The sequence below is a fragment of the Pterocles gutturalis genome, unplaced genomic scaffold (assembly GCF_000699245.1).
Source record: "Pterocles gutturalis isolate BGI_N339 unplaced genomic scaffold, ASM69924v1 scaffold49220, whole genome shotgun sequence".
Taxonomy (NCBI): Eukaryota; Metazoa; Chordata; class Aves; order Pterocliformes; family Pteroclidae; genus Pterocles; species Pterocles gutturalis.
The window spans coordinates 10,692-34,222 of NW_010147925.1; the positions used below are offsets into that span (position 1 = coordinate 10,692).

General features: G+C 39.4%; 1 protein-coding gene across 1 annotated transcript in view; it reads left to right on the forward strand.

Annotated features, from left to right (window-relative positions):
• LOC104471011 (solute carrier family 35 member F1) overlaps positions 1-22,456 on the forward strand; it is a gene marked incomplete at its 5' end in the record, with an annotated part of 30,464 nt that extends 8,008 nt beyond the window's left edge. Inside the window, 2 exons of the mRNA XM_010086185.1 lie at positions 2,014-2,168; positions 21,208-22,456. Coding sequence (XP_010084487.1) covers positions 2,014-2,168; positions 21,208-21,432 — 380 coding nt within the window. The remainder of the gene's footprint in view (positions 1-2,013; positions 2,169-21,207) is intronic.
• Positions 22,457-23,531: the final 1,075 nt, after the last annotated feature.

A 23,531-nucleotide genomic window follows, 5' to 3' on the forward strand; every position in this document is an offset into this window, starting at 1 on the left:
AGGTACTAGTGACTCAGTGACAAGTAGACACAGATCCCACCACCTAGGACTGCAGCACTAGTGGCGATTCCCAAGGCTGGTGCTAGCACTGCTGGGGTACCCAAGGAAGCAGAGGCTCCAAGCCTTTAACTTACAACATATTTTTAGTCTGAAACTGGCACTCGAAGAAGCAATATCTGAAAATCATATGATGTTATTTCCAGATTGCTTTTTGTCACCACTGAATGCCACCTAGCTGGTGGGTATTACTATTACTATTATTTTTAAGATGTAAATGAAATGCCACTTTGCATCCACCTCTGATAGGACAGCTACAGTTTAAGCAATTTTCCAGTGGAACTGAAGTGCCCGTTGGAAAAGCAGCCTGTGAAGTGCATGTGGTTGGCTGCCAAAGAATATGAACACCAAGGCAGTACCATAAAATTATACTGTTAGTTGAGAGCATAACCCAGCAAAGCACCTGAATATGTGTGTTAAATCCAGACTGACTAGCAGGGGCTCAGAGGACCAGCTGATGATTTGCCGCCAGTATTTTGAGAATGCTGACTTTGGATCCAGAGTTGCTTTTGCACCTGACCTGTTCTTGACTTAAGCCTGGAAGAAAAGCTGACTTAATGCTCATATATGCAAACAGTTTCTCATTGATCAAAACTATGCTCTATTTGACGCGATTGTATGCCTACTACAGAAGAGTTGCAGAGTTTGCATAAAGCAACTCTTTCAAGCACTGCCTAAGGCTGATTCTGTTGTTACCCATATACAATGCACACCATAAAGATTGGCTACCTGTTAGTAAAAGCAGTTCTTACCATGATTATCCATATTCTGAATATAAATTCAAATTCATTATCATGCCATAATAATTGACACTATTTTGTGACTGCTGTGTTTGTTTCAGATGAATGTATGCTTCAGTTCAGATGCTTCTAAGGGACTCAAACTATCATGTCCTTTAGATAGCTTTTCTAAAGAGTTTTTAACTAAGTGGATCCACATGCAGATACAAATCAAATGGGCTTTTTTTTCCCCCCTTCTAATTCCTTTCAGGACTTTGGCAATCAGATTTTCTGCAACTTTTTAACAACATGCTCTGAAGAGGTGGCATGAGTCTGAATTTAGGCTCATGCACGTATCAGCTGGGAATTCTGCAGCATACGGCAGCCTAAGAAATATGATTTGCATGAGAGTAGATGAGTGAAGTGTTTGCTGTTTTTTTAACTTCATATTGATTAATTTGCCTTGGGATTTATCAAGTAATAACTGAAGCAATGAATTCTTTCCCAGTAAGTTATTTAGGCTTTTAAATGAAATTAGATCTTTACTGTAATGTATTTTTATTATATTAGTGACTAACAATCCGATTTGTGTGAGGTACTCTGCAAACATGTAGCAAGAAATAGTCTCAGCTCCAGAAAGCTTTACTAAGGAAGCCAGACAAAAAGTGGTAGAGGAACAGAGCTGCAAAACTGTGAAGTGATTTGTCAGGTTTACTGGCAAAGTAAGACTAGGACCTCTGTCAGTTGAGTGCTGTCCTCCTGCATTCATCCATTGTCTTACTAACTCCTCTGCAAATATTTTTGCATTCTTTTTTTGGGTCCATTCCCAAAAATATTGTGTGCTCCATCAAACTCAGCCAAACGCAGTTGGTGCTGGGGACATTAAACTCCTTAAGAGACTATATTGGATGTGTCCGAATGAATCATTTCATCCAAATTTTTGTTGGACAGGAGGTATTCACTAGTAGTATACAACACTGACTTAAAACAGCACTGCTGTTACAAGGATCACAGAGAAAGGACTTCCTCTCCACTGCTGATATCGTTTTCACTGGTTTTTTTATATGTTTAGAATGATGCTCTTAGTCTCTATATATGTTTATCTTAGTAATTTGAATCCATATTTCTTTGAAAAAGCATTTTCATCCTTTTCTAAAACCACAGCTGCCTTCTTCCCAATGTGAGTCATTTCTGCAGGCTATGGAAGATCACTTTGATTCTTGTTTCTCTTTCACAGGCTTGTTGTATGTTGGCTTTAGTGCCTGTATGTTTGGCCTCTACAGCTTTATGCCAGTGGTCATAAAGAAAACCAGTGCTACTGCCGTCAACCTCTCCCTACTCACGGCTGACCTGTACAGCCTCTTCTGTGGATTATTCCTCTTCCACTACAAGGTATGTGGAAATGAGAGATGTATTTGACTAATAGGTGTATGCCTGAAGAAACATCAATGCAGAACAATGAAACAAAAGAAGCCTCCAAGCTTTGTTAGATCTACACTGTAAAAGTGCAGATTTTTTTACACTTCAGGCTTCCCACACCAAAATCAATTTTATTTTATTATTTCCAGCTGTTAAAGAGAGCTCATTTGGTCTTGTTATTACTAGTTTTAAGATTTGGGTACCTGTTCACCAGCAACTGTATCACTAATTTCGTTTTACTTATTGGAGGTAACTTTCAGCTGCTGTGACCAGACCCAGGGTGGCAGCATGAAGGGAAGGATTCTTCCAAAAATCCCATAGAATTTTTGTCCCCCATAACGAGTTTGTTTCTTTCATGCTGATTCTGAATTTATGACTCATAAATGTCCATGAATTATACCTTTCTTGTCAGCCAAACCAATGTCTTGCCTATTAGTGTAAATATCAAAATTTGCAGCTGATTTTTGTTGAAGTTAAGCTTTTATCTCTCAGGTCCTCTAATATTTAAAACATTGTGCAGTACAGGCACACATTTGGTCTCCAGTTGCAAGGAATGGCACTTCATTATTCACAAGTATCCCCAAAAGTGTCCATCATATGAAAGCAGCATCAGAGTACAGGAGGTGGTTGCTTTGTACCATCATTTATTCGTAAGAGGGAGTTTACTTGATAGCTAAAATGGTGGCCCAGAGAAATGTTAGGTAAATGAAAGCCTTAAAATACAGAGTAGCTAAACAACTCAAATCAGATTTTGTGATACTAGTGATACTTGAACAAATCTGAACGAGACACTGAAAGTTTAAAGCTTGAGTCCATCACAAAATTGTTTTTCCATATTGCCTTTTGTTTTGTTTTTATGGCTTTAAGAATTTTGCAGACAGAAGAAAAGGAAATATAGAAACAAATATTTGACTGAGAACACAATATAAAGGTTGTCTGCTGCTTTGTGGGTCTGTCTAATGGGCATGTGGTTCCTGGTTCTTTCCACCCACACTTAAATCCAAAGTATTTGACACTGGGTATTAGCTGAAAATTGTTATCCCCTGTTAATAATATTATTTGATACCTATGGCAAAATATATTTAGTGATGTTAGTCCACTGTTTCTAAGAAAAAAACAAACTATGTTACACAATAATAGACGGACAAATTTACTTCTGAAAATAGTGGTGATGTTGTTTTAGCAAAATCAGTCTGTTAGAGGGAAAGACTCATACAGAACGGTTTGGACAGCTTTATGCTCAGCATTGCTCAAACGTAACAAAAAAGGCAATTTTGCAAATGCAGACCTTAAACTTCAGGAACTTGAAAGGCAGAAAGTGCATAAAATTTTCAGTTCTTCCCTGTATCTAATACCCAGAGCCAAGAAGGCAGAATTTTCAACCTCACTGACCCTGTCTTTCTGCTATATGTGCATGTCAGCTCTCGACCACAGTGACATCGTGGCCTTCCTTTAAGACCTGTACTGAAAAAGTGCTCAGCAGGAGAAGGCTCAGAACTGCAAGGTTTTCTGGTTGAGAGCAGGGTCTCATCACCTGTCCTGTTAAACCAGTTGAGTTCCACCTCTGAAGTAGCTGGTGATCCCTGTGCTCCTTACCCCTCTGCTTAGAAAACTGTTTGAAAATCTCATTCCCTTGAGGTTAACCGAATCATGCAGTCGTCTTCATAAACTCTTATCAAACTCTTACTTCACCCTATTTAGGTTTTTTACCTCCACTGCTCTACTTGGGAGACTGTTGGAGAACATCATTGCTCCAACAGTTAGAAACCTTATTTCCAGCAAAGATTTGTTAGTGTCTGGGTTTAATCCACTTGTCATTCTGCCAAGAGTGTCCCTTAGCATGGGGAATGCCTCTGCCTCCTTAGCACTGTACTCCTTTGATACATTGATAGAAAGCAGTCATACCCTCTCCCAGCCCCTAGTTCACTAGTCAGAGCAAGCTACACTCTTATCTTCTTACCTCCTGGGATGTTCCCCCAAGCACTTCTCTGTCCTTCTCTGCACCTCATCTGGTTAGAATTCATCATTCAACTCAAGAAACAGGATAGGTTCCTCCAGCACCTGGTGCAATGCTCTTGTCTCTCCATTTCTCCAGGAAGCATGTTATCCCCTAATTCGTAAGACCATATTTACGTTTTTCATCACTGCTTTTCCTCATGTGTCTCTCCTTTGTTTTTCCCAGCTTAAGTACTGATAAGGAGAAGACCTTTGTCAGGACTTTGTGGAAGGGCATTTACCTGAAATGCAGTGTCAACTTCCCGAGCCGTCAGTGTCTCCCTCCTTTCATACCCTTCAAACTTACATTGCAGAGGAAATTGGAAAAGAGAGGCTATACTCAGAGATCATCTAGATTTAAAAGCCCACTTAGTTATCTGGTTATTTCTTTAGTTACCATGTTTTTATCCTTAGTCAGATCACTTCCTCCTTTTCTTTCTGCACTCAGTAATGAAGCCTAATATGTTAACATTAAATGGCTTAAATTAATTCCCCTCCTAAGACTGTGTACACTTGCTTTTTTCTAGCTTCTGAAAAGCTGTTTGTTCCCAGCCCAGCTGTATATCTCCTTCAGATATGCAGCTCCTTCCGCTTATTGCTGCACTGGCCAACGGGCAAAGCCCCGCTTCACTGGGAAGCACACAGTTTTATGCTGAATTAGGATCAGCTGAGTGGTTTAGGGCCCCTTGCAGAATATAATTTTATGAGGCTTTCAAGAAACAGTTATGATTTTTTCCCTGTGCTGCTACTTTTATCACCAGCCAGGTTTATTGCAGCTATAGCAGTAAATCAATGAAAATCCATGGAAAATGCAGGATATTAGTTTGACTGGGCTTCAGAGCCTCTGAAACCAAACTGAGGGGAAGGTTGTGTTTGAAGTGTTTTCATTTAATTTTTTTATAATACAGACTTGCAATATCATGATATGCGGGACAGCGAGTTTATGAACAGCTGCATTTATACTCTTACCCCATATGCAGATATCTTTTTAGTGCATTGAACAGTTCCCAGGCCTGTGGAAGCTAGAAATACAGCATGTTAACTTGACACAACTCTGGTGATACACTCGTATTTCAAGATGTTAATTGTTGTTGGATTAAAATTTAATAATTTATGACTTGCCATTTGAGACAGATGCTGACCAGATTGTAGTGCGTCATTCTTAAAATTATCTGCATCCCCCAAATAAAAGCTCTCTTTTTAGTTCTTCTTAAATCAAGAATTATTCCAAATATTCCAGTGGAATGGGAAAGGTACCTGGCCTCTTTGGTGGCTGAATATTGTCCACTGCCACAGCATTTAAGTATACAGCTCCATATCTTCAATTTTTTTTTTTTTTAAATTCTCACTGCATTGCTGTATTTTATACATTTTTGATGTTCAAAGCTTTCCTGGCTATCTGTTCTCATTGACTTAGAATCACGGAGAGTATCTGTGACAAAGGACTTGGCTACCAGATAGACATGATACTCAAAACCTTTCAGCACCAGAAACTGAAATGATGCTAGCTGTAACCTCACTTGCTGACACTGATGCTTCTAAAAATGACTCTTCAATGCTAATTCTAACAGTGGAGTCCCTCCAGTGGAAGGGAGCAGATGACAGCCTTCCCTTTACATCAAGAAACAAGCCATGAAGGAGACTGGGTTTTAACCTAATGGAGAAGAGAGGGTACAAGCTGGGGACAGTAGGTTCCAGTTTCATTTTTGCCAGCACAGATCCTAAGCAATGCCCATGAATTGAGGATTTATGTAGTCTTCACTGAGATGAAAATTTGCCCCTTTCTGGAAACAAAAGAGAAGAATTAGGAGCCTCCATTAAAAGCATGTACTTTACCATCCTCATCCAAATCACTGAAGCCAGTATGAGCTTTTGTGCTGTCTTCAGTGGACTTCAGTTCATTTTCCTAAATTAAGAAAGTCTACCACTCAAGGAATTATCTTTAAAAAAAAAAAAAAATCACAGTTTCATGACTGTGGAGATAAAGACCATGCCTTATTCTGACTCTATATGCTTTAGACAGTCTTGTTTTTTGTTAGTGAAGGATGGATATGACGTCTGTGGTTTGGGAGCAGGAGGTAGAATTGGTTTGGTTTGGGGGAGAATTGTTTGTTTATTAGTTTGATTTTTATGTGGCAGCTATCCGTAAGCACCAGAGAGATTTTTCCTAATCATCTGACAAAGATGAGAAAATACTTCAAATGATGTTCTCACTTTTTTTTTTTTTTTAACTTATCTGCATGTATAACTGAAGTCAGTAAGATCTTTTTCTTTGCTTGCACTTGTTAAGGGACTGACACCTATGTATTTTAAGCTGGTGTTGTTAGTGGTGCATCATTATTTCTAGTAGAGGAGGCAGTGCAGGCTGAACAAGTATTTTTTACATTATTACTTCCTCAGTCATATACATTAGGATATTTTCCTGATGAAATTGGATATGCGAGCTGTTTGACCCATAAACTCTCAGTTTAAATGGAATTTAATTTCACAGGACTGTTAGCCTGGTGAAGGCTTCGAAGCCTTTGATAATAATGAGGATAAATCATATTACTAGTTAATTCTTTATGCCATTGGTAATGTGCAGAAACCTACGTGCATGTTTCCCTTTCTTTCCAGAGTACTAAATTTCTTATAGTGGGAATCCCTCTCAACAGCTCTGTTCCCATGAATCTGTACTGTCCTTATGCCTTTCATCCAAGTGTCATTCTAAAAACTTCATTTTCACATTTCTTTAAATTTAGTTAGTTACTTCATTTGAATTCCCTCCTCAAAATTATGATCAATTAGAAAATAGTTAGGCATCTATATTTGAAGAGCTACCCTGAGGTGGGAGGGAGTTAGGTGTGGCTTTGATCACTTGAATGTATATTCTTGTGGCAGAAACGGCCACATCTGCTCACCTTTCTCTGTGGGTGCAGGATGCCATACAATACAAAAGCTATGAAGTAAAATGACACGAGAGAGGAGAAGCTGGAAAGTGAAATTACTCTTACCAAGATGTCGCACAGTCTAACAGTCGGGTTTTAACAACACAGCACAGATATGTCAGCTTTCTGAAAATACAGCATTGTTAAAAGGGTATTCCTTGCTTTCACGGTGTTATCTTGCAATAGATCCGTTAGTTGTAAAGCATGAGTACATGGATACTCACTGTTTTGGAGCCATCAAAAAAGCGTGCAAAAGAAGTGGCATTTGGATTGCAGCAGTTGCAATGAAACTTAAATAATATTTTTTTTCAAACACTAGCTCATCATAAAAGTCCATGTTTGTAGGTTGTTTTCAGGGCTTTTAGCTTGGGAATTTTTTTTTTTTTAATCTCATGTTAAAAGACTGCTCACAACAGAACTGGTTAGGAGTTTTCTAGAAGAATGCATTTTTATTGGAAAAGACGAATTATCAAAACAGACCTGCTAAGTGAAAACAACCTATTTTCAGTATGCTTCCAAAGAAACATAGGCTGGCATTTCTCAGACCCTGACTGTTGTTTTGCTTGCTCATCTAAGAGGCGGCAGCGACACAGTTTCCGGTGTTTTTAGGCATGTATTCTAGGACTGGAAGATCTCAGGCATGAGAAGACACAAGTTATGCAGCTCATGGATTTGGAAGCCAGAGAACAAATCTCAGTACTGCATTAGGCAGCCCAGAACCCCAAGAAGGAGCTTTTAAGGCTTCCAGGCATCTGCCGTGGAGATAATCCTGGCAGCTGCAGTCAGCAGTTGCCAGAGTTTACAGCAAGCATACTTTGATTTAGAAAAAACAGCTTTAGGTGTTTCATGAGAGAAGCAAACACAGGATTTCTGTTCTTGAAAGAACTTCAGTTTCTACTTCTTATCTCAGTTTAGAAATTTTTTCTTTTCTTTAATTACAAAACAATGATTTGGTTTCCTAGCCAGGAACTAGTTCATAATTACAGCAAGAGAACAGCCAGAAGTTGATCTGCTTACCTATGCATGGGTTTATAGTCTCTTGACTATACAATTTAGATTTCTTCATATTATCAGTGAGTGCCTAGTTGACAAGGTTTACTGACAACAGCATTGTTCTGTGCCTTGCTACTCCATACCTGGTTGTCAACTCATAATATGGTTTTTTGGCTTTTTGTATCAATTATTAGATGGTCATATTTACTTTATTTCTTCATTTCTCCCCCCTTTTTATTATCTGTAACTTCTGAGTAATTTTTTTATGTCTCAGTGTCACATCTTCCTGCGTAGCATAAATGTTAAAAAATTTGTTTGCAATTTCAAAAGAGCTTTTCAAATTGACACATTTATGCTCTTTTTAAATACCTGTGTAAGGTAGATAAACAAGTAAATTTTCATTTGTGTAAGAAGTGTTTGGGGCCAGTTGAAACCCATGTAATCAATAAATAGAACCAAATTCAGACTGAAGTAAGAAGTAATTTATACTGACAATCCAACCAGTCAGGAGAAAAAAAGCACCACTATGTGACTGAGTTCTGCCTTTGGTCATATTGGACAGCAAATTGTCTAATGGCTATTGCCTACTCAAAAGAATACATGAAATGAAAAAAGAATGTCAATGTTAAATGTAGTAAACAAATGTGTAAAATCAGCCTGTTCGCAGACAGTCCCCCGAGGAAGGAAAGAGACAGTATATCTGCCTGTGCAATCTTTTTAAATTGATGGTCAGACTTGCTTGCAGTGGAGCACTTAAATGCTTTGACCTACAAGGCACTGGGAAAGTGGTTTACTTACCTTATAGTGAGAAGTTGTTATTTTTCGAACAAAATAATGAACAAACATTTTAAGTCCTAGCATAGAACCTAGTAGTTTCCTCTAATTTTTTATACAAAATGAAGATGAACCACAGGATTGTAAGTTTCCAACATCGACATTTCTCTATACAATGTTATGCTGAGGGTTGGTATTGCTTTCGGGGAAGTGCTGGAGTCACCATCCCTGGAGGTGTTCAAGAAACGTGTAGATGTGGTGCTTAGGGACATGCTTTAGTGAGTTAGGTGTTGTTGGGTTGGACTTGATGATCCTTGAGGTCTTTTCCAACCTTAATGATTCTATATCATTTGTATCTATATATCCATCAATCATTTTCATTTGGAGTTAATAATTGGATATTCTTAACTTAAAGAAATGCAAAAAGCCAAGTATCATAATAGTGGGCTTAGAGCCCTTGGAGCCAAATAACAGTCATCTCACATCAACTAGTTTGAATTAGCTTTATGTTTCAATACAGGGAAAAAGTTGTTCTGAGGTCTCTTAAATATACCACAGATTGCATTATGAAGTTCAATTCTTGCAGTCTGAAGGAAATAAATAGTGTTTTGGAAAAAGTAGTGAAGAGTCATGTGGAAAGTAAAGGTGGAGTGCTCATAACTCCAGCCCAATATGAAAGTACAGGCATATTATTGTAAATCTTCCTGTTACTGGAAATAATTAACTCTTGAATAATAAATCTTCAACAAAACCATATGCGTTTTAAAGGTGCTGGCGAGCATGGGCTGAAAAAGAAAATTTTGGGGAGTGGAGCAATACAAATGCATAACAGAAAACAAGAAAATGGTTTGAATGAACTGCAGAAAGGAAAAAAAGAAGTAAAACAACATTGATAGCAAACACACATGAATTTTCTAACCTTTTCTTTTTAATACTGCCTTCTACTTTATTGCAAGAAAAAGCACAGACAGAAAAACATAACAAAAACATCCTATTAAAAGAGCTGGATCTTACCGACGACATACCTTTTCTAAATGATAGCTCAGTGAATATGAAAACAAAGACCAAGAAGCTTAAGTTCCTAATTATTTTGGGGGAAAAAACAATTAAATAAGAACCTCAGCATTTCCCAAGTCAACCATACTTTTGAAGACAAGGGAGTACAATGTTTCGAGTTACATACCTCAGCAGTAATTTGCAACCCAGAGGAGACAGCAAAAAAGAAAAAAAGTCATGCATTAGCAAAGCAGCAGCTACATTCAAAAGCTTAAATATGGTTCAGTTTCTGAAAATCTACAAAGAATTTGAAATATGATTCTTCAAATTGAATGCTATTTCCACCTTAGCATATGTAAACAAAGGCTATACGTTCCCAAGAGATGTAGACAGAATCATCTTTGAAAGCAAACAGTAAGGGTTAAATGCAATAGCTACATTATAAATTTGGAGATTTCTTACAGAATTGAGTAAGTTCTTGTTTGCAGAAGTGACCAGAGAAGAAAGTAGAATATTTAGGAAGTGTGCTAAGAGCTCTGCTTGGCCATCCACATGGTCCATGAGCTGCTGGGAAGAAACATATGCAAAATTGAAAATTAATTAATTTATCTGTTTTGCTTAACTAACTGAAGTGCTGACTCCAGCTGTGCCTCCTAAAAGACAAATCAATGAATGCTACAGACATACAGGGTTAAAGCATCCAAATTATTATCTTTCCTACCAGAATGAAGGAATGGGTCAACAGGCAGACATAAAATCAGTCAGAAGACATTGCTTCTACATGCTTTCAATCTAAGCAGTAGGGTATTTTATTAACTGCTAGAAAGTCTTCAAAAAGCATCTTCTTTTTGTCTAAACTCCCCCTTCCCTTTAAATTGTAAGATTTCAAACCCATGATATGGGATAGATGCTTGTCATCAGCACTGCTGCTAAGCAACTTCTCTTAATTAACAAGAGTAAATTTCTGGAGTTATTCCCACCACCTGTATGTGTTAAGTTCAGCAAGCAGGAGTATCTGCTCTTTCAGGTCTGTAAAAGTCTCATAATCAGCCTGAAGGAGATTTGGATTAGCTTTGACTTAAAGTAATCTGGATTTTGTATTTTAAGTACAAGAGGAGAACATGTAGGGGGAGCTCCAAATGCAATTGGACAAACTATCCCTTGTAAAAATTATTAGAAATAAACAGAGAGAAAACAAAGAATAGAGAATAGTCACAAAAGAAAACTGATACCGTACACGTGAAAAAGAAAAGGAGTAAAGTCTAATTGCTATAAAAGACAAGACAAGCTTGGCAATGAAGAAGAAAGTGAAACAAACAGCAAAAAGTTCTTGTATATGAAGAGAAGAGATAGCTTTGCTGTGCAAAGACAGCAGAGGCCAAAATTAAACAATATTTAGTTTGTCACTGAAGTGAAGTTGGGACCTTCTGTCACATTCAATAAGGATGAGAGTTAAATGTTAAGACAATGCACAATAATTAATAGAGATGGAAATTACTACAGTAGAAGTAGAAACACAACACAATAATCTGAATGCTTTCAAACTTTGGAACGTAGACAGTTGGAAGAATTGTATATGAAGTAGGCAATAAACTAAAATCAGAAGTAGACACCAGGGAAGAATAATTAGGGGCATGGAAAACTGGATAAAATGCAACCTGGTTCACAAAAGGTAAATCGTGCCAATGTAAATCTGATGTCTGTCTGATAATTTAACAGATTTTTGTAGACAAAAGACAAATGGTAGATCTAATCTGTAAGGGTTTTGTACAGTGCAGTGTAGAAAATTATCAATTAAGCTAAGGAACAGGATTAGCACTGTAAAGATTGAAGGCTAGGTAAGGAACTGGCTAATGAGGATAAAGGACAAGGCAATGTGCTGAGAGAAAAACAGCTTGCTAGAAGGAGCTCACTGATGGAGATGCCAAGGAGTTGATCTGAAGACCAGTCTTGTGTAGTGACTGTAGTAATAGCTCGGCAACCCGAGAAAGGATTAAAATATCAGGCAACAAGAACTGAATGACTTTGAGAAATGCTGTGAAGCACAAAGTGCGAGGTAATGTCTGTGGCAAAAGATGGGACAAATTTGAGCACAGTTGTGACAAAGCTGTTTCCAAATGGGTCAGTCTAGGTTTTCTAGTATTGATGGAGAAGTGCAGATGCCATAGGACAGGACAACTTATCATCTCACGACAGCACTTTGCTAGCTGTAGTGATGGAGGCTTTTGATCAGCCCAGGAGGGCTGCCAGAGCTTTTTCTCTTACCTGCTCCAAAGCCTTGACAGAGTGACCATGCATCTGCTAACAACATACTGAATGTGCAAAGCCTAAAAAATGTTTGCTGTATGTAGCACAGCTTTGATTTCTGATGGACTGAGGGACTGTGATGCCTCAACATAAATTAATCTGTAAATTCACAGGGAGGAGGAGAGAATTATTTGAGCTAAAGACTAATGCTGAGATAAGAACATAGAGGTGGAAACTGAGGATTTGGAACAGAAATTAGGGGTGATAATTTTTTGGTGATCATAACAGGGAGGTTCCAGAACAGACTTCAAGTAGATTAGAGGGAGTGGCCAAACCCACTTTTAATAATGCTTGCAAGAGGAGAGGGTGTATTTGCCAGATGGAATATGTGGTCTGGCTGTACGCAGTAATGGTAGATTGTATTCAATGGCTTAGGACATGCTTTCCGTTCTGATTCCCTCCTGTACCTGTCTTGTGAATTGACTCAGTTGAGAGCTCTTGGAGCTCCTGGAGTCTGGCCTCATGTTGCCTGCAGCAAGTGCGCCAGACCATGGAGAAGCCCGATGAGAAATAACCGTATCATAGTCCCTCCAGAGAGCTTACAGTCATTCATGGTAAGGGTGGCTGCAGCCGCATATTCCTTGTTTCTCAGGGTAGGAGTGTTCCCTGTTTGTATGACTGAAAGAAAACGCCATTCTGGGAGAGCATTACTGGAGGAATAGATTATTAGATTCAGCAGAAAAAGCAAGATGAATCAATTATTGTGACGTTGGTTTTGAACACATTGAACACTATTAGCCTCATATACAATAGTATAGAATCAAGTACAGCAGACAGCTGCTACTATATTAAATACTTCCACACAAAACCAGAAAGTCACATGGCAACTGACAGCTGATAGAGCAAACCAGCAACGAGTATTGAAAGGTAAAAGTGGGGAGGAAAAATTGTTTTTATTTTTATAAGTGTTTCTGTTGTGCTCCTTCTTTTAGTATTAAGAACATTTAAAAGGATAACTGCTTTACCACTCTCTTACTAAGTGATTGGTATAAAATAACCAGAAATGAAGCCCCACAGTAAGGACACTCACAGGAAATTAGAGCAGTGTAATGTAAGTATTTTAACTTCACATAAAAATCTCTTTCCTATGTAGATAAGATAAGATTAAAACAGACTGCAGGACTCATTCTACCTTGCACTTTTTAATTAGACAGACTGCTGATACTGCAGGGGTACTGAACACAGACTCATTTTTTCTCCACATCTGATGGCACAGGCAACAAAGGGAAACAAAAAAGAAAGCCACATTCCCCTCTCTCCTGGCACCCAAGCAAGGAAGATAAGCCATTTCACACAAACATTTTGCCCTAACAGGCACGTATTTAGAAAGGGCAGCCTATTATGAAATTTTTCTGATGAAAATTTGAGAAGCATGAAATCATGAGCATTTGTGCAAAGCTAGTATTCGCCTTACAGCTGCCTACATCAACCTCTGAGATTTTTCTGCAGATGCTATCAGTTTTTTCCATTAGTTTGTTTTATCCCACTAATGAATTCCAGGAAAATGATGAAGTTTCCCAAATTTTAACAGAATTTGTGGGGACAGTTTTCCATTAACTCCCTCCTCCTTTTTCTTCTGTATTGATAACCTCAGCATCTAAGAGTTTAGGACTTTCCTAGGATGCAAGCAGGCAGCGGGATTTGAGAAGTATGGCCTTTCTCTCATGTGTGAAATGACAGAGGCAAAAATCCCTTTGGCTTCTTTGTTTTGACCAAATAGCAATGAGGCTGATGTCAGGTTTTCCCTGCCGTTGAAGCAAGCCAGATGCTTCTTGCTTTGGGTTCTGGCTGCCATGAGCAACAGTGATGTGTTGAGACATGTCCTGCAGCTCGAGCCTCCTTCATACAGTGAAAAACTTCTTATATGACTGCCAATGGACAGGAAAAAAAGAAGAAAAAAAAGATGTGTAAGAACTAGCTACAAATTCCACTTTGTATCCCAGCTGAGTTCAGAGGTCAAGATAAGACCTTACGTCATCACTGAAGACTACATCCTCACAGTTTGCCTTGGAAATAGCTGGAGGTCATTAAAGTGTGAAGATAATGCAATCCTGCTTCTAGTGGGCAGACTCCCTGCCCAGAAGTTATCATTGTTACTGAGGCTGTCCAGCATCCCCTGGTACCCTGCTCCGCAAGGGAACCAACAGTTCTGCTCAGACATTCAAGCTTCTGCAGTTGGAGAATTGAGAAGACATGGTAAACCATATCTCAGTGGTTTGGGTCCCTTCGGGGATCTCTAGATTAAAGATCTGAGAGATCTGGCAGGACATATAATGGTTCAAGTGGACAAGTTTTATCTGTTGGAATGCAGTCTAGAAAACTCACAGCAGCCCTTCTGGTGCTTGGTGCCATTTGGGCTTTACAAAATATAAATTTGGTGCTGGTGGCAGCCCCAATTTCTGTTGATGACAAAGATGTATTATTCCCTGCCTAGAGCTTAGTTCTGCAGTCTGGAAAGATGTCTACGTATCCCTAGAAATTATTCTGCTCATAGCTCTCGGCTGGGATCAGTGATCATCCAAAGATCAGGTCTTTATCCCTCATCCTTGAAGGCAAACAGCAATAATTGATGTTGAACCAGCAGATTGTTGTCCCAATAAAGAGCAGGGCAGACCGTGAATCCCAAAGGAAGCACCCCTTCCTCCCCAGTGGGAGGAAACAGAGACATCCCCCTCACAAGGTGGGACAAAAATAGTCAGCAACAGTTTGAGTCAGTTACAGTCTCGAACTAAGACAAATTTGGCCAGATCCTCGTGGGTCTGAGCCAGGGGAGTCAGCAGAGAGCACTATGAGCTATGACTAGGATGCTGGCTTCTGTTCCTATTAATAAAGTAATATATGTCTGTAATATGCAGCTATGCAAGTGAAAGCACTGTGCGAATCCATAGCTCTCAGAGTCCTCACCCTTCCTGGATGGAGAGTGCGTGCATACCACCGTGCAGCTTCTGCACTCCGCAAACTTAATTCGCTGTATTGGAGGCAAAAATAGAAAACAGCGTGAAAAGAAGCTCAGTCTCTTCATCAATTCGTCAAAGTGAGTGGAAATGTCTGTTTGCTGTATAAAAGACAATAAGAGAAATTTGGTTTTAACTCGGCTATCTCCGCCTGTTCAAGTACTCATGTGTGAAATTACCCAGAGAGAAAAGACATAAGTTGGTGCAGGAACCCTGTTGGCTTTAGCTGTGATGGGCTATGCAGTGTATGCTACAAACTGACCAGTTCAGAAAACAGAGAGGTTCATCAGGCTGCCCAGGCCCAGTGACTGGAATGAAACAGTGGTGGGAACTGCCTGTCTGGAGAGCGGGGAGGGTGTCAACAGAAATACAGGACTAAAGGAATTCCACCTGATGAGTACATTTTTGTTCTTCTTCATCAGTGCTATTCTGAAGAGATCACTTCTCTCTAAGGTTTAAAATTTTAACTAATAGATCTGATTCCTTTATTCATTTTTGTCAAAATATGGAAAATTTCTGAAGGACATAGGGGAAAAGGTAGTTATTCCATTTCATAGTTTTTCACTGAATGTATGAAACATGACAATTCTCAGTTAGTCATATAACAAGAAAATGCCTTTTAAAGACTTAAAAAGCACAGTTAGGTTGCCGTAGGCTAGGAGCCGGGCTTCATATTACCTACCAAGAGATTCAGTCTACAGCTGCTGTTGTGAAATACAAATGGAGCTGGAGCACCACAGCTGCAGTAGTCTGCGCCTGCAGACTGTTTCCAGTTCAACGGACTGAGTAAAAGTGAATTTGCATTTTCATAACCATTGTAATAACGGTCATGATCGTTATCATGATAGCTGAGTGAAAAACCAAAATTAGCAAATCACTGAGTTTCTTTGTCTGTGCAGGCTTTTCTGCAGACTCACATCTGTCTGGTTTTGTCACTTTGGATGTTGTTTTGCCCTAGTGTCAGTGGTAACTTGGATGTGGACATCTGTGACGGAACTATGTGTCTGCAAATTCCCTCTACAGCAATCTGTCAATCAGCGCAGTGTTTCCTTGCTGTGATACAGCAACTCTTCCATGCCTCTTCTTCCTGCTTTCCCTTCTAAATTCATGGTCTCTGTACTGTAGAACGACTCTCTCTCTCCAGACCCAGACGTGAATTTACTGCCTTCTGAACAATTTTTCTTTCTTTTTTTCTTCTGCTGCCATTGTCTTATCACTATTCAAGACGATGAAATCAAGACCATGTTTGCTCCCCCTCAGGACATTTCTTTTGCACCTATCTTTTCAACAGGATTACTTCAAAGCACGAGAATCTCAAGTGGAAATAGTACTAGTGTTTTAGCTATAATGGTTTAAGGATATATGAAAGACAAGTTTTGTGCAGAGAGGTAATAATAAGTAGGGAATAAAAACTAGTGGGGAGTAAATACTGAAAGGTTGGATAATTAATTCTGGATTTTTAGAAATCTTAAGTTTTCAGATGACTTTATGTTCTTCTTCATTTTAGAAATCTTGTGATGCTTGAATTACTCCCAAAATGCCTAATTTTTATTCACTTGAAACAAAAACACTGTATAGAAACTAAATTTCAAGTGGTCTTTGTAAACTTCATCCACAATTGTATGTAGCACTGTTTTAAGTATTTAAAAAAAAAAAAACAAAACAAAAAAAAAAACCACTGCAGATATGTTTGGGTTCTCTTCTTCTTTAACATAAAAGACTTTGTGCATGGATAACAAGGTCAGACTGATTTCACAATGTATTTTCTGTGGTCAGCTAGAACTTACTGCTTCAGTGGTTTTGTGGTGGAGTTCTGCACGAGCACATAGCAGAGCAAGGGGTGAGTCCCCGGCTCCTGCAGCTGGGCCGTCAGATGCCATTAGCACTTCTGCTCAGCCTGGCTGGGTGAATGCATTCAAGTACCGCGTCCCTAAGGAACATCTCTTAGATAAATACCAGAAACATCCACTCACCCAGAATCATTGTGGGTTTTGATAGACTGAGTAAATCTTGTTATACATGGTATCTTGTTATATTTGTCTGGGTTTTGCTTTGTATGTTTATCTTCAAATTGACAGGCACCTGAAATATGCTTTTTATAAGCTGAAATTTAACGGTAGTTTAGTGTAAGCTATTTTCACCACAGTTACAAATAATGTCTAGAGAAGACATGTTTTTTTACGTTTCCTGATTTTTTAATGTTTGTAAATATCACTGTGTGTTCCATATTGAATACTTTCAGTTGGGAAAGCATTTATAGGCACCCAGATGTCAGAGCAGAACAGGCATGCTGAGATCTGTAGGGCTGTTTAACTGTTTGATTTGACTGCTTGACTACTATTTGTAAATTTTGACAGATGCTTTACATGTCAGTGGTGAAATCTGAAATGTTATTGTAACTAAGACACTTAGATTTTCTCTGCAAAGGAGGTCTCTACCTTCTCAGAAGATGATATCCCTATTTGCCCTTTTTATTCTGTAAACCCATCTTTATTCAGTGGCCAAGTGTTACTGTCTCTTTTAAATGGGCAAGAAACTGAGGGTCATCTAAAATCATTTTGATTCACAAAAGAAATTAATAGGCTGAAAAACAATCCCTGGACTCAAGAGTGCTAGGTCATTGATTTAGTCACAAAATCATCTGGTCTCTCAATAAACTACATGATAAGCACACTTATATACATATGTACCTATATGTTTAGATACAAAATCTATAGTAAAATTATTTAATGGTATAGAAACCTGTTATTTTTGGGTTGCTTACTGTAGGGTTTGCAATACCGTTTAGCTAATCTGAGCTAAAAACATTCTGACCATGTTAGTCTTTGAACAGCTTATAGTTATCCTGTTTAGCATGGAGGGAAGTGGGATTTGGAGAGACAAATCTGGATATTTTTAAAATAATTTTTCTTAGAGGAAAGATCTTTCTGTAGAAAGTAAGAGATAAGTCAGAAAAATTATGCACAATATCATTCTGAAGTAGCTTTTTAGACAAAGAGAGGAATTACACACTTCCTGAGAGCCTGCAGTTTGGTACTGCAGTTGTGTAGAGGGTAGCAATGAAAAACGATCTTCCCTCACTTCATTTCTTAGGAATAGCTCTTTCTGATGGGCTTGAATGTGTCTCTTTTTGCTCTTTTTTGATGGTGAATCTCAGCAGACGACGTTTGCAGGTCAAGATGAAAAAAACCACAAAACCTACGTGTAGACATAGCAGTAGATTGTGCCTGGAAATCCTATCTTCAATAAAATACAGATTTCAGCTAGAGTCTGAGGAACACAGTGCAGTGAACAGCAAGTTTTGTATTTGATGAACTAAGTCAGCATCCTCCCATCACACTGCTGGATTCACTGCCATCTTATTTGGAGGAAAATACCCATTGATTTCAGGGGGATTTGGGTCAATCTGACAGAGTATTGACAAAAAACAGAGATTTCTCCTATACCTACGGTGTATATTCCTACATTAACCTTAGTAACAACCCTTCTACTTCAGTGCTGCAGAGAGCTGCTGCAGAAAACAATTCAGCCTGAACCCTGAACCTTAACTTGTTTCTAAGGAAGGTAAAGATGAAATTGGGATAGGGCTGTCAGGATCCAGGTCTCTTTGCACTAGCTGTGCATAGATACCAAAGACAAATGATTCGCAGGCCTTTGTTTAGATTTCCCCCAGCTTCATCCAAACCCTTTCTCCGAGGCTGGAGAGCTGCCACTGGGGGGACATTGCCATAGAGGGAATATTATCGGGCGAAAGAGCCCACTGGCAGGAAACCCCTGAGAGAGGAATGAAAGGTGGTATGGCCAGGCGGAGGGGGGATATGGTAGAGCTGGAGACATGAACTAAAGCAAAAGTGAATTGGTTTTGGCTGGGCAGCTCCTAGAGCAAGAAGAAGAGCAAATTGAGCTGCTGGAAGCCCCACAGATTCTTCACAGCAGGATGCAAGGCAATCACAAAGCTGTCTGGCACTCTGGTTATACAGTGGAGCAAGCCAGCTGGCTGTCCAGGGTGAGAAATTCAGGCATAAGGTGGGAAGGAAGGACAGTGGGAAACCAGGGAACTACTTCCCAGCTTGGGAAACTAGATGCATTTGGCTCCCGAGTTTTGTTTCAGCTTAGTCAAGTCCACTGCAGCCAAGTGGTACCCAAGCTGACGTGCAAAGAGGAGGTGGGGCAGGGAGGGAAGTGCTGAGAGCAAAATTAAACTGAAAATAGGTAAAAAAGTCAACTGGAAAGTGCTTTGAAATTATTGACTTGGGTTTGATTGCCACATGGGGGAGATGTAAGCCTGAACAGTCCTTTCAGAGCTGTGTCACACAGGAGGAATCCTTCAACAGACACAGGGTGAGGCTCGACACTGTCTTTGTGGCTGGTGGGACATCTGGACGATTACATCAGATCATACTGCCAGATGACATGTGAAGACCTGGTGACATTCCTGGAAAAAAGCAATTAAGAGCTGATGAAAAGCAGAACTCTTACTACCCTGTGATCCTTCTGACACACTTTAAACTTTCCCCATTATGGTCCTTTTCCTCTAAAACATGCATACCATCTGTGGGAAACAAAAGCACATACACCATGGGTTGTATGTCTAAATCTTTCAAAGATACTGTGGATTCTGTAAAAAAGCCAAATGCTTCCTCAGGTGGGAAGTTGGACATAGGTTTTGTAGGTTTATTAAATGGCAACAAATTAACTTCACTACAAAGTTAGCTTAAGTAAAGTTTACTTTCTCCACAATGCTTATTTTTTTAAATAAAAAAAAAAAAGCAGAATTGCTAAAAAGCTTCTAAGATAATATGGTCCAGTCTATCCATTTTGTGCTGTGCTGAAGTGATCGAGAGGAAACAAACTGGGCATCCATCAAAGCATAGTCAGTTAGGATTAAAAAACAGACTTGCAGACACCTTTATGTAAAATAGTGAAGTACCTCATGAATCAGCTGTAACAGATTGCAGCTAGCTGTTGGTGTTCAAGTACGGATCCCTGACAGTTGCAGAATACAGGCCCTTTTTAAAGTCCCACTAAATACAAAGCAGTTCTGTATCTCCACCAACAAATTGGCTATGCAACTTGTCCTTCGTGGCTTCTCACACACAGCATGCAAGAAGAAATTACTTGTAGTCTAGGATCGGGAGGCAGGTCATATGGGCTTAAAGTCATTTTTGTGCCCCCCACAGCAGGAAGCCTGTATCTAAAGCTAATATCCAGTGGTCTGTGCTTTTGAAACCCCTGCCTTTGCCTTTACCTTTGTCTGCAAGGACTAATGTGTTGCCAGAAAGGTTATTTGTGTTGTATTTTTAGTCCAGGCACACTGAGTCTGGATATGTCATAAAATTCAGGCTGACCTCTGATCTAGTGGAGGTGTGTGCCAAAATATGTGTACTTGAGCTTTCAGTTAACTGCTCTCCATACATACGTACTTTCGAACCTCTTGAGGTCAACTCAGAGACTGTTTTGTGGCTGAAGTTCATCCAACTCCCATTAAATCTTCTAGCATCTTCTTTCTGTTTACACATAAGAGAAGCTGCAGGTGGGCTTTTTAAATGCCTTTATTAAAATTAATTTTTTTAAAACATATATATATTAAATGCTTATTTAAACATTTATTTAATGATGATTTTATATTACTAACAGCATGCTATACTTCACAGACATGTGGTTTAACTGTAATTAACTTCAGATTTGTCCACTACCTGTCAGAAAACTGTAGGTGATAGTACCCTACCCTGGAGCTAAAGAAACTTGGACTCAGAGAAGTAGTTGGCATCTAAAAGCACAACAAAATCAGCTTTGGCTCTGTGACCAGAACCCAGCTTTTCCAGTTCACACCCGATCAATACTTAATGTGCCTGCGCCATGGGAAGGCACTGGTTAGCTGTTGGTTATGGAAGACAGGGGAGCTGATGGGAGCAAATCAATTTTCAAAGAGACATTCCCATAAAAAGTCAGCGTCCCAGTGATAGGGAGTTTGTGATGTGTGCCAAAACACCCCTGTCTGGGGGTCTTCATGAGCTCAGGAGAAATTGTGCTGTGTCTAATGACTCTACTTTTATTTCTGCTTAGTTTTCAGGACTTTACTTGTTGTCATTCTTCACTATCCTTGTTGGGCTGGTGCTGTACTCCTCCACGTCCACCTACGTAGCCCAGGATCCTCGGGTGTACAAGCAGTTTCGAAACCCTTCAGGACCTGTTGTAGACCTGCCAGCCACCAGCCAGCTGGAGCCTTCGGTAACATACACCAGCCTGGGGCAGGAGACAGAAGAGGAGCCTCATGTTAGAGTTGCTTAGACCCAGGGCTGTTGATCACCTACTGATGACTCTGTGGAGCTCCTATATCCATTATCTCTGTAGTGTACGTAGAGAAAGGTATTTACCAGGTGCAGTTACACCGGTGAGCTGCAAGGTAGCAAATAAGGAAAGCTTATAAAAATACAAAGTAATTGTTCCAGGGTGTTCATTGCAAGGAAATCCCAGTCCTCGTTTACGATATGAGCAGCATGTTTGCAATACAAACTGCTGTATATCAATCAGTTAATGTCAAACTACCTGTTAAAGATATTCAATATATAAGCTGAAATTACAAAAAGAAATCCATAGAAGGGTGTTTTTGCACACACTGAGTGATATTATGCCTAAGCCACACCAGTTGTGGAAAAGCCACCTTTTTACAGCAAATACACTTGTGCAGTCACTGTTAATTTCTCTAAGATTTCTTTCTATTTTTCAAAATAGATGGGTTACTTATGGTAGAAGCACCCTGACACATTTTTGCTAGCACCTTGGATTTGGTGAGGGAAAGACAATGAATTAATCTGTGCTATCTGTCCAGTTGCCCTTTCTAGGTAATCTGTTCCGTGAATCCAGAGAAGGGACAACTTACAATATCCGTCTCTATTCTAGGAATAGGTACAAGGCGAGCATTTTAGCCTTTCTATATTTGCAGAAGTGAAGTACTCAAGCATTGACCTCTCTGTGATCCATGGCAGATTTCCTAGCAGCTGAGGTTCTGCATCAGGTGACAGGGAGTTAGTTAGTTTCTCTGTAGTCGTGACTTAACACAGATTTCTTACTTTTTAAATTTTAATCTGTAAAAAGAAAAACACATTTTCTACTTTCCTATGTATTGTACCTCTCCACAGTAAGATGACATATCATGTGGATCAGGGCACTTATTTTAGATACTCAGTGCATCGAGGGAGCCTTCTGCTGTTCCGGTTTGCTTAGTCTCCCATGGTTCATTATTCCAACAACAGCTATTTAGAAATGTGTCGGTTTTTCACCAAAACCCACAAATTGTAAAAATCGGAAAGATTAAGTGGGGAATTCAGCAGCATAAAGACTGGACCAGCTGCCGGTGTTGCTGCAGTAGCGCAAAGGCATTCATACTGGCAGGGTGCAGCCAATTATTTTTCATTAACTGCAGAACTAGCAGAAGAATTCAGCAGTTCTCTTACATTCCTGGGGACATGTGAAAATAGTAAGGAGTGTGCTCCACAACTGTACTTCTGCTCCAGGAGCCTTATCAGAATAGGGGAAATCTTAGTCACCACCATGAAAAATCCATCTCTGCATGTATGTTTGCTCTTCTGAGAGACCAAAAGGAAATCGTCATTTGAGCATCCATAATCTATTTTAAATTTAATATTAAGGAAGGGGAGATGATCTTACATCTAACAGATAGGAGAGGGATCCAGGAGAGCTTGGTTTTATTCACAGATCTGCCACAACTCTGTGTGTTCCTTGGGCATGACTTACCTGCTGTGTGGCTGAGTTTCCCAATCTGTATATAGGGGAATAATGATATTTTACCTACCTCACAGGGGTGCTGTGGGACCAAGTTATTTTGAAATGCTTCAGGATCTTCAGAAGGAAGGAGATTAAGAAGTACACAATAGTGTTGTAAAAGTGTGTATACACACACTGTATTTGAAAATGGAGTTTACGACAGGGCTGATGAATATTTTGCTTGTGGGCATAGGAGACAAATTTGATTTGTATGTTATTCTGCTGAAGAAGTCTGTCTCAAGTGAAAATGCAGGGCTTCATATTTGAAAAATACAACTTACCTATTTCTATTTAAAAAAAGAAAAAAAAATCAATCTGTACTCTAGAGATTAGAAAGGCCACACAGTTCAACCAAGCAGGATGAATTTCTGCTGAGGTAACATTCATCTTTTATAGTCATGTTCTGCTTTAATATAGAAGGGACTTCTCTGAAGCAGACTGGGAGAAGTATGTATGCATAATGTACATGAACTGGCAAATGCCAAAATGCTATTGAACAGCAGAGGTATGTTGTGTCACTGTGGAGGAGGAGAAGAGGCAATTTTCTGTCCCACCAGGTTTAGGCTGTCTGCCGTGATCCTGCTGCAGCTGAGGGAAGGGTC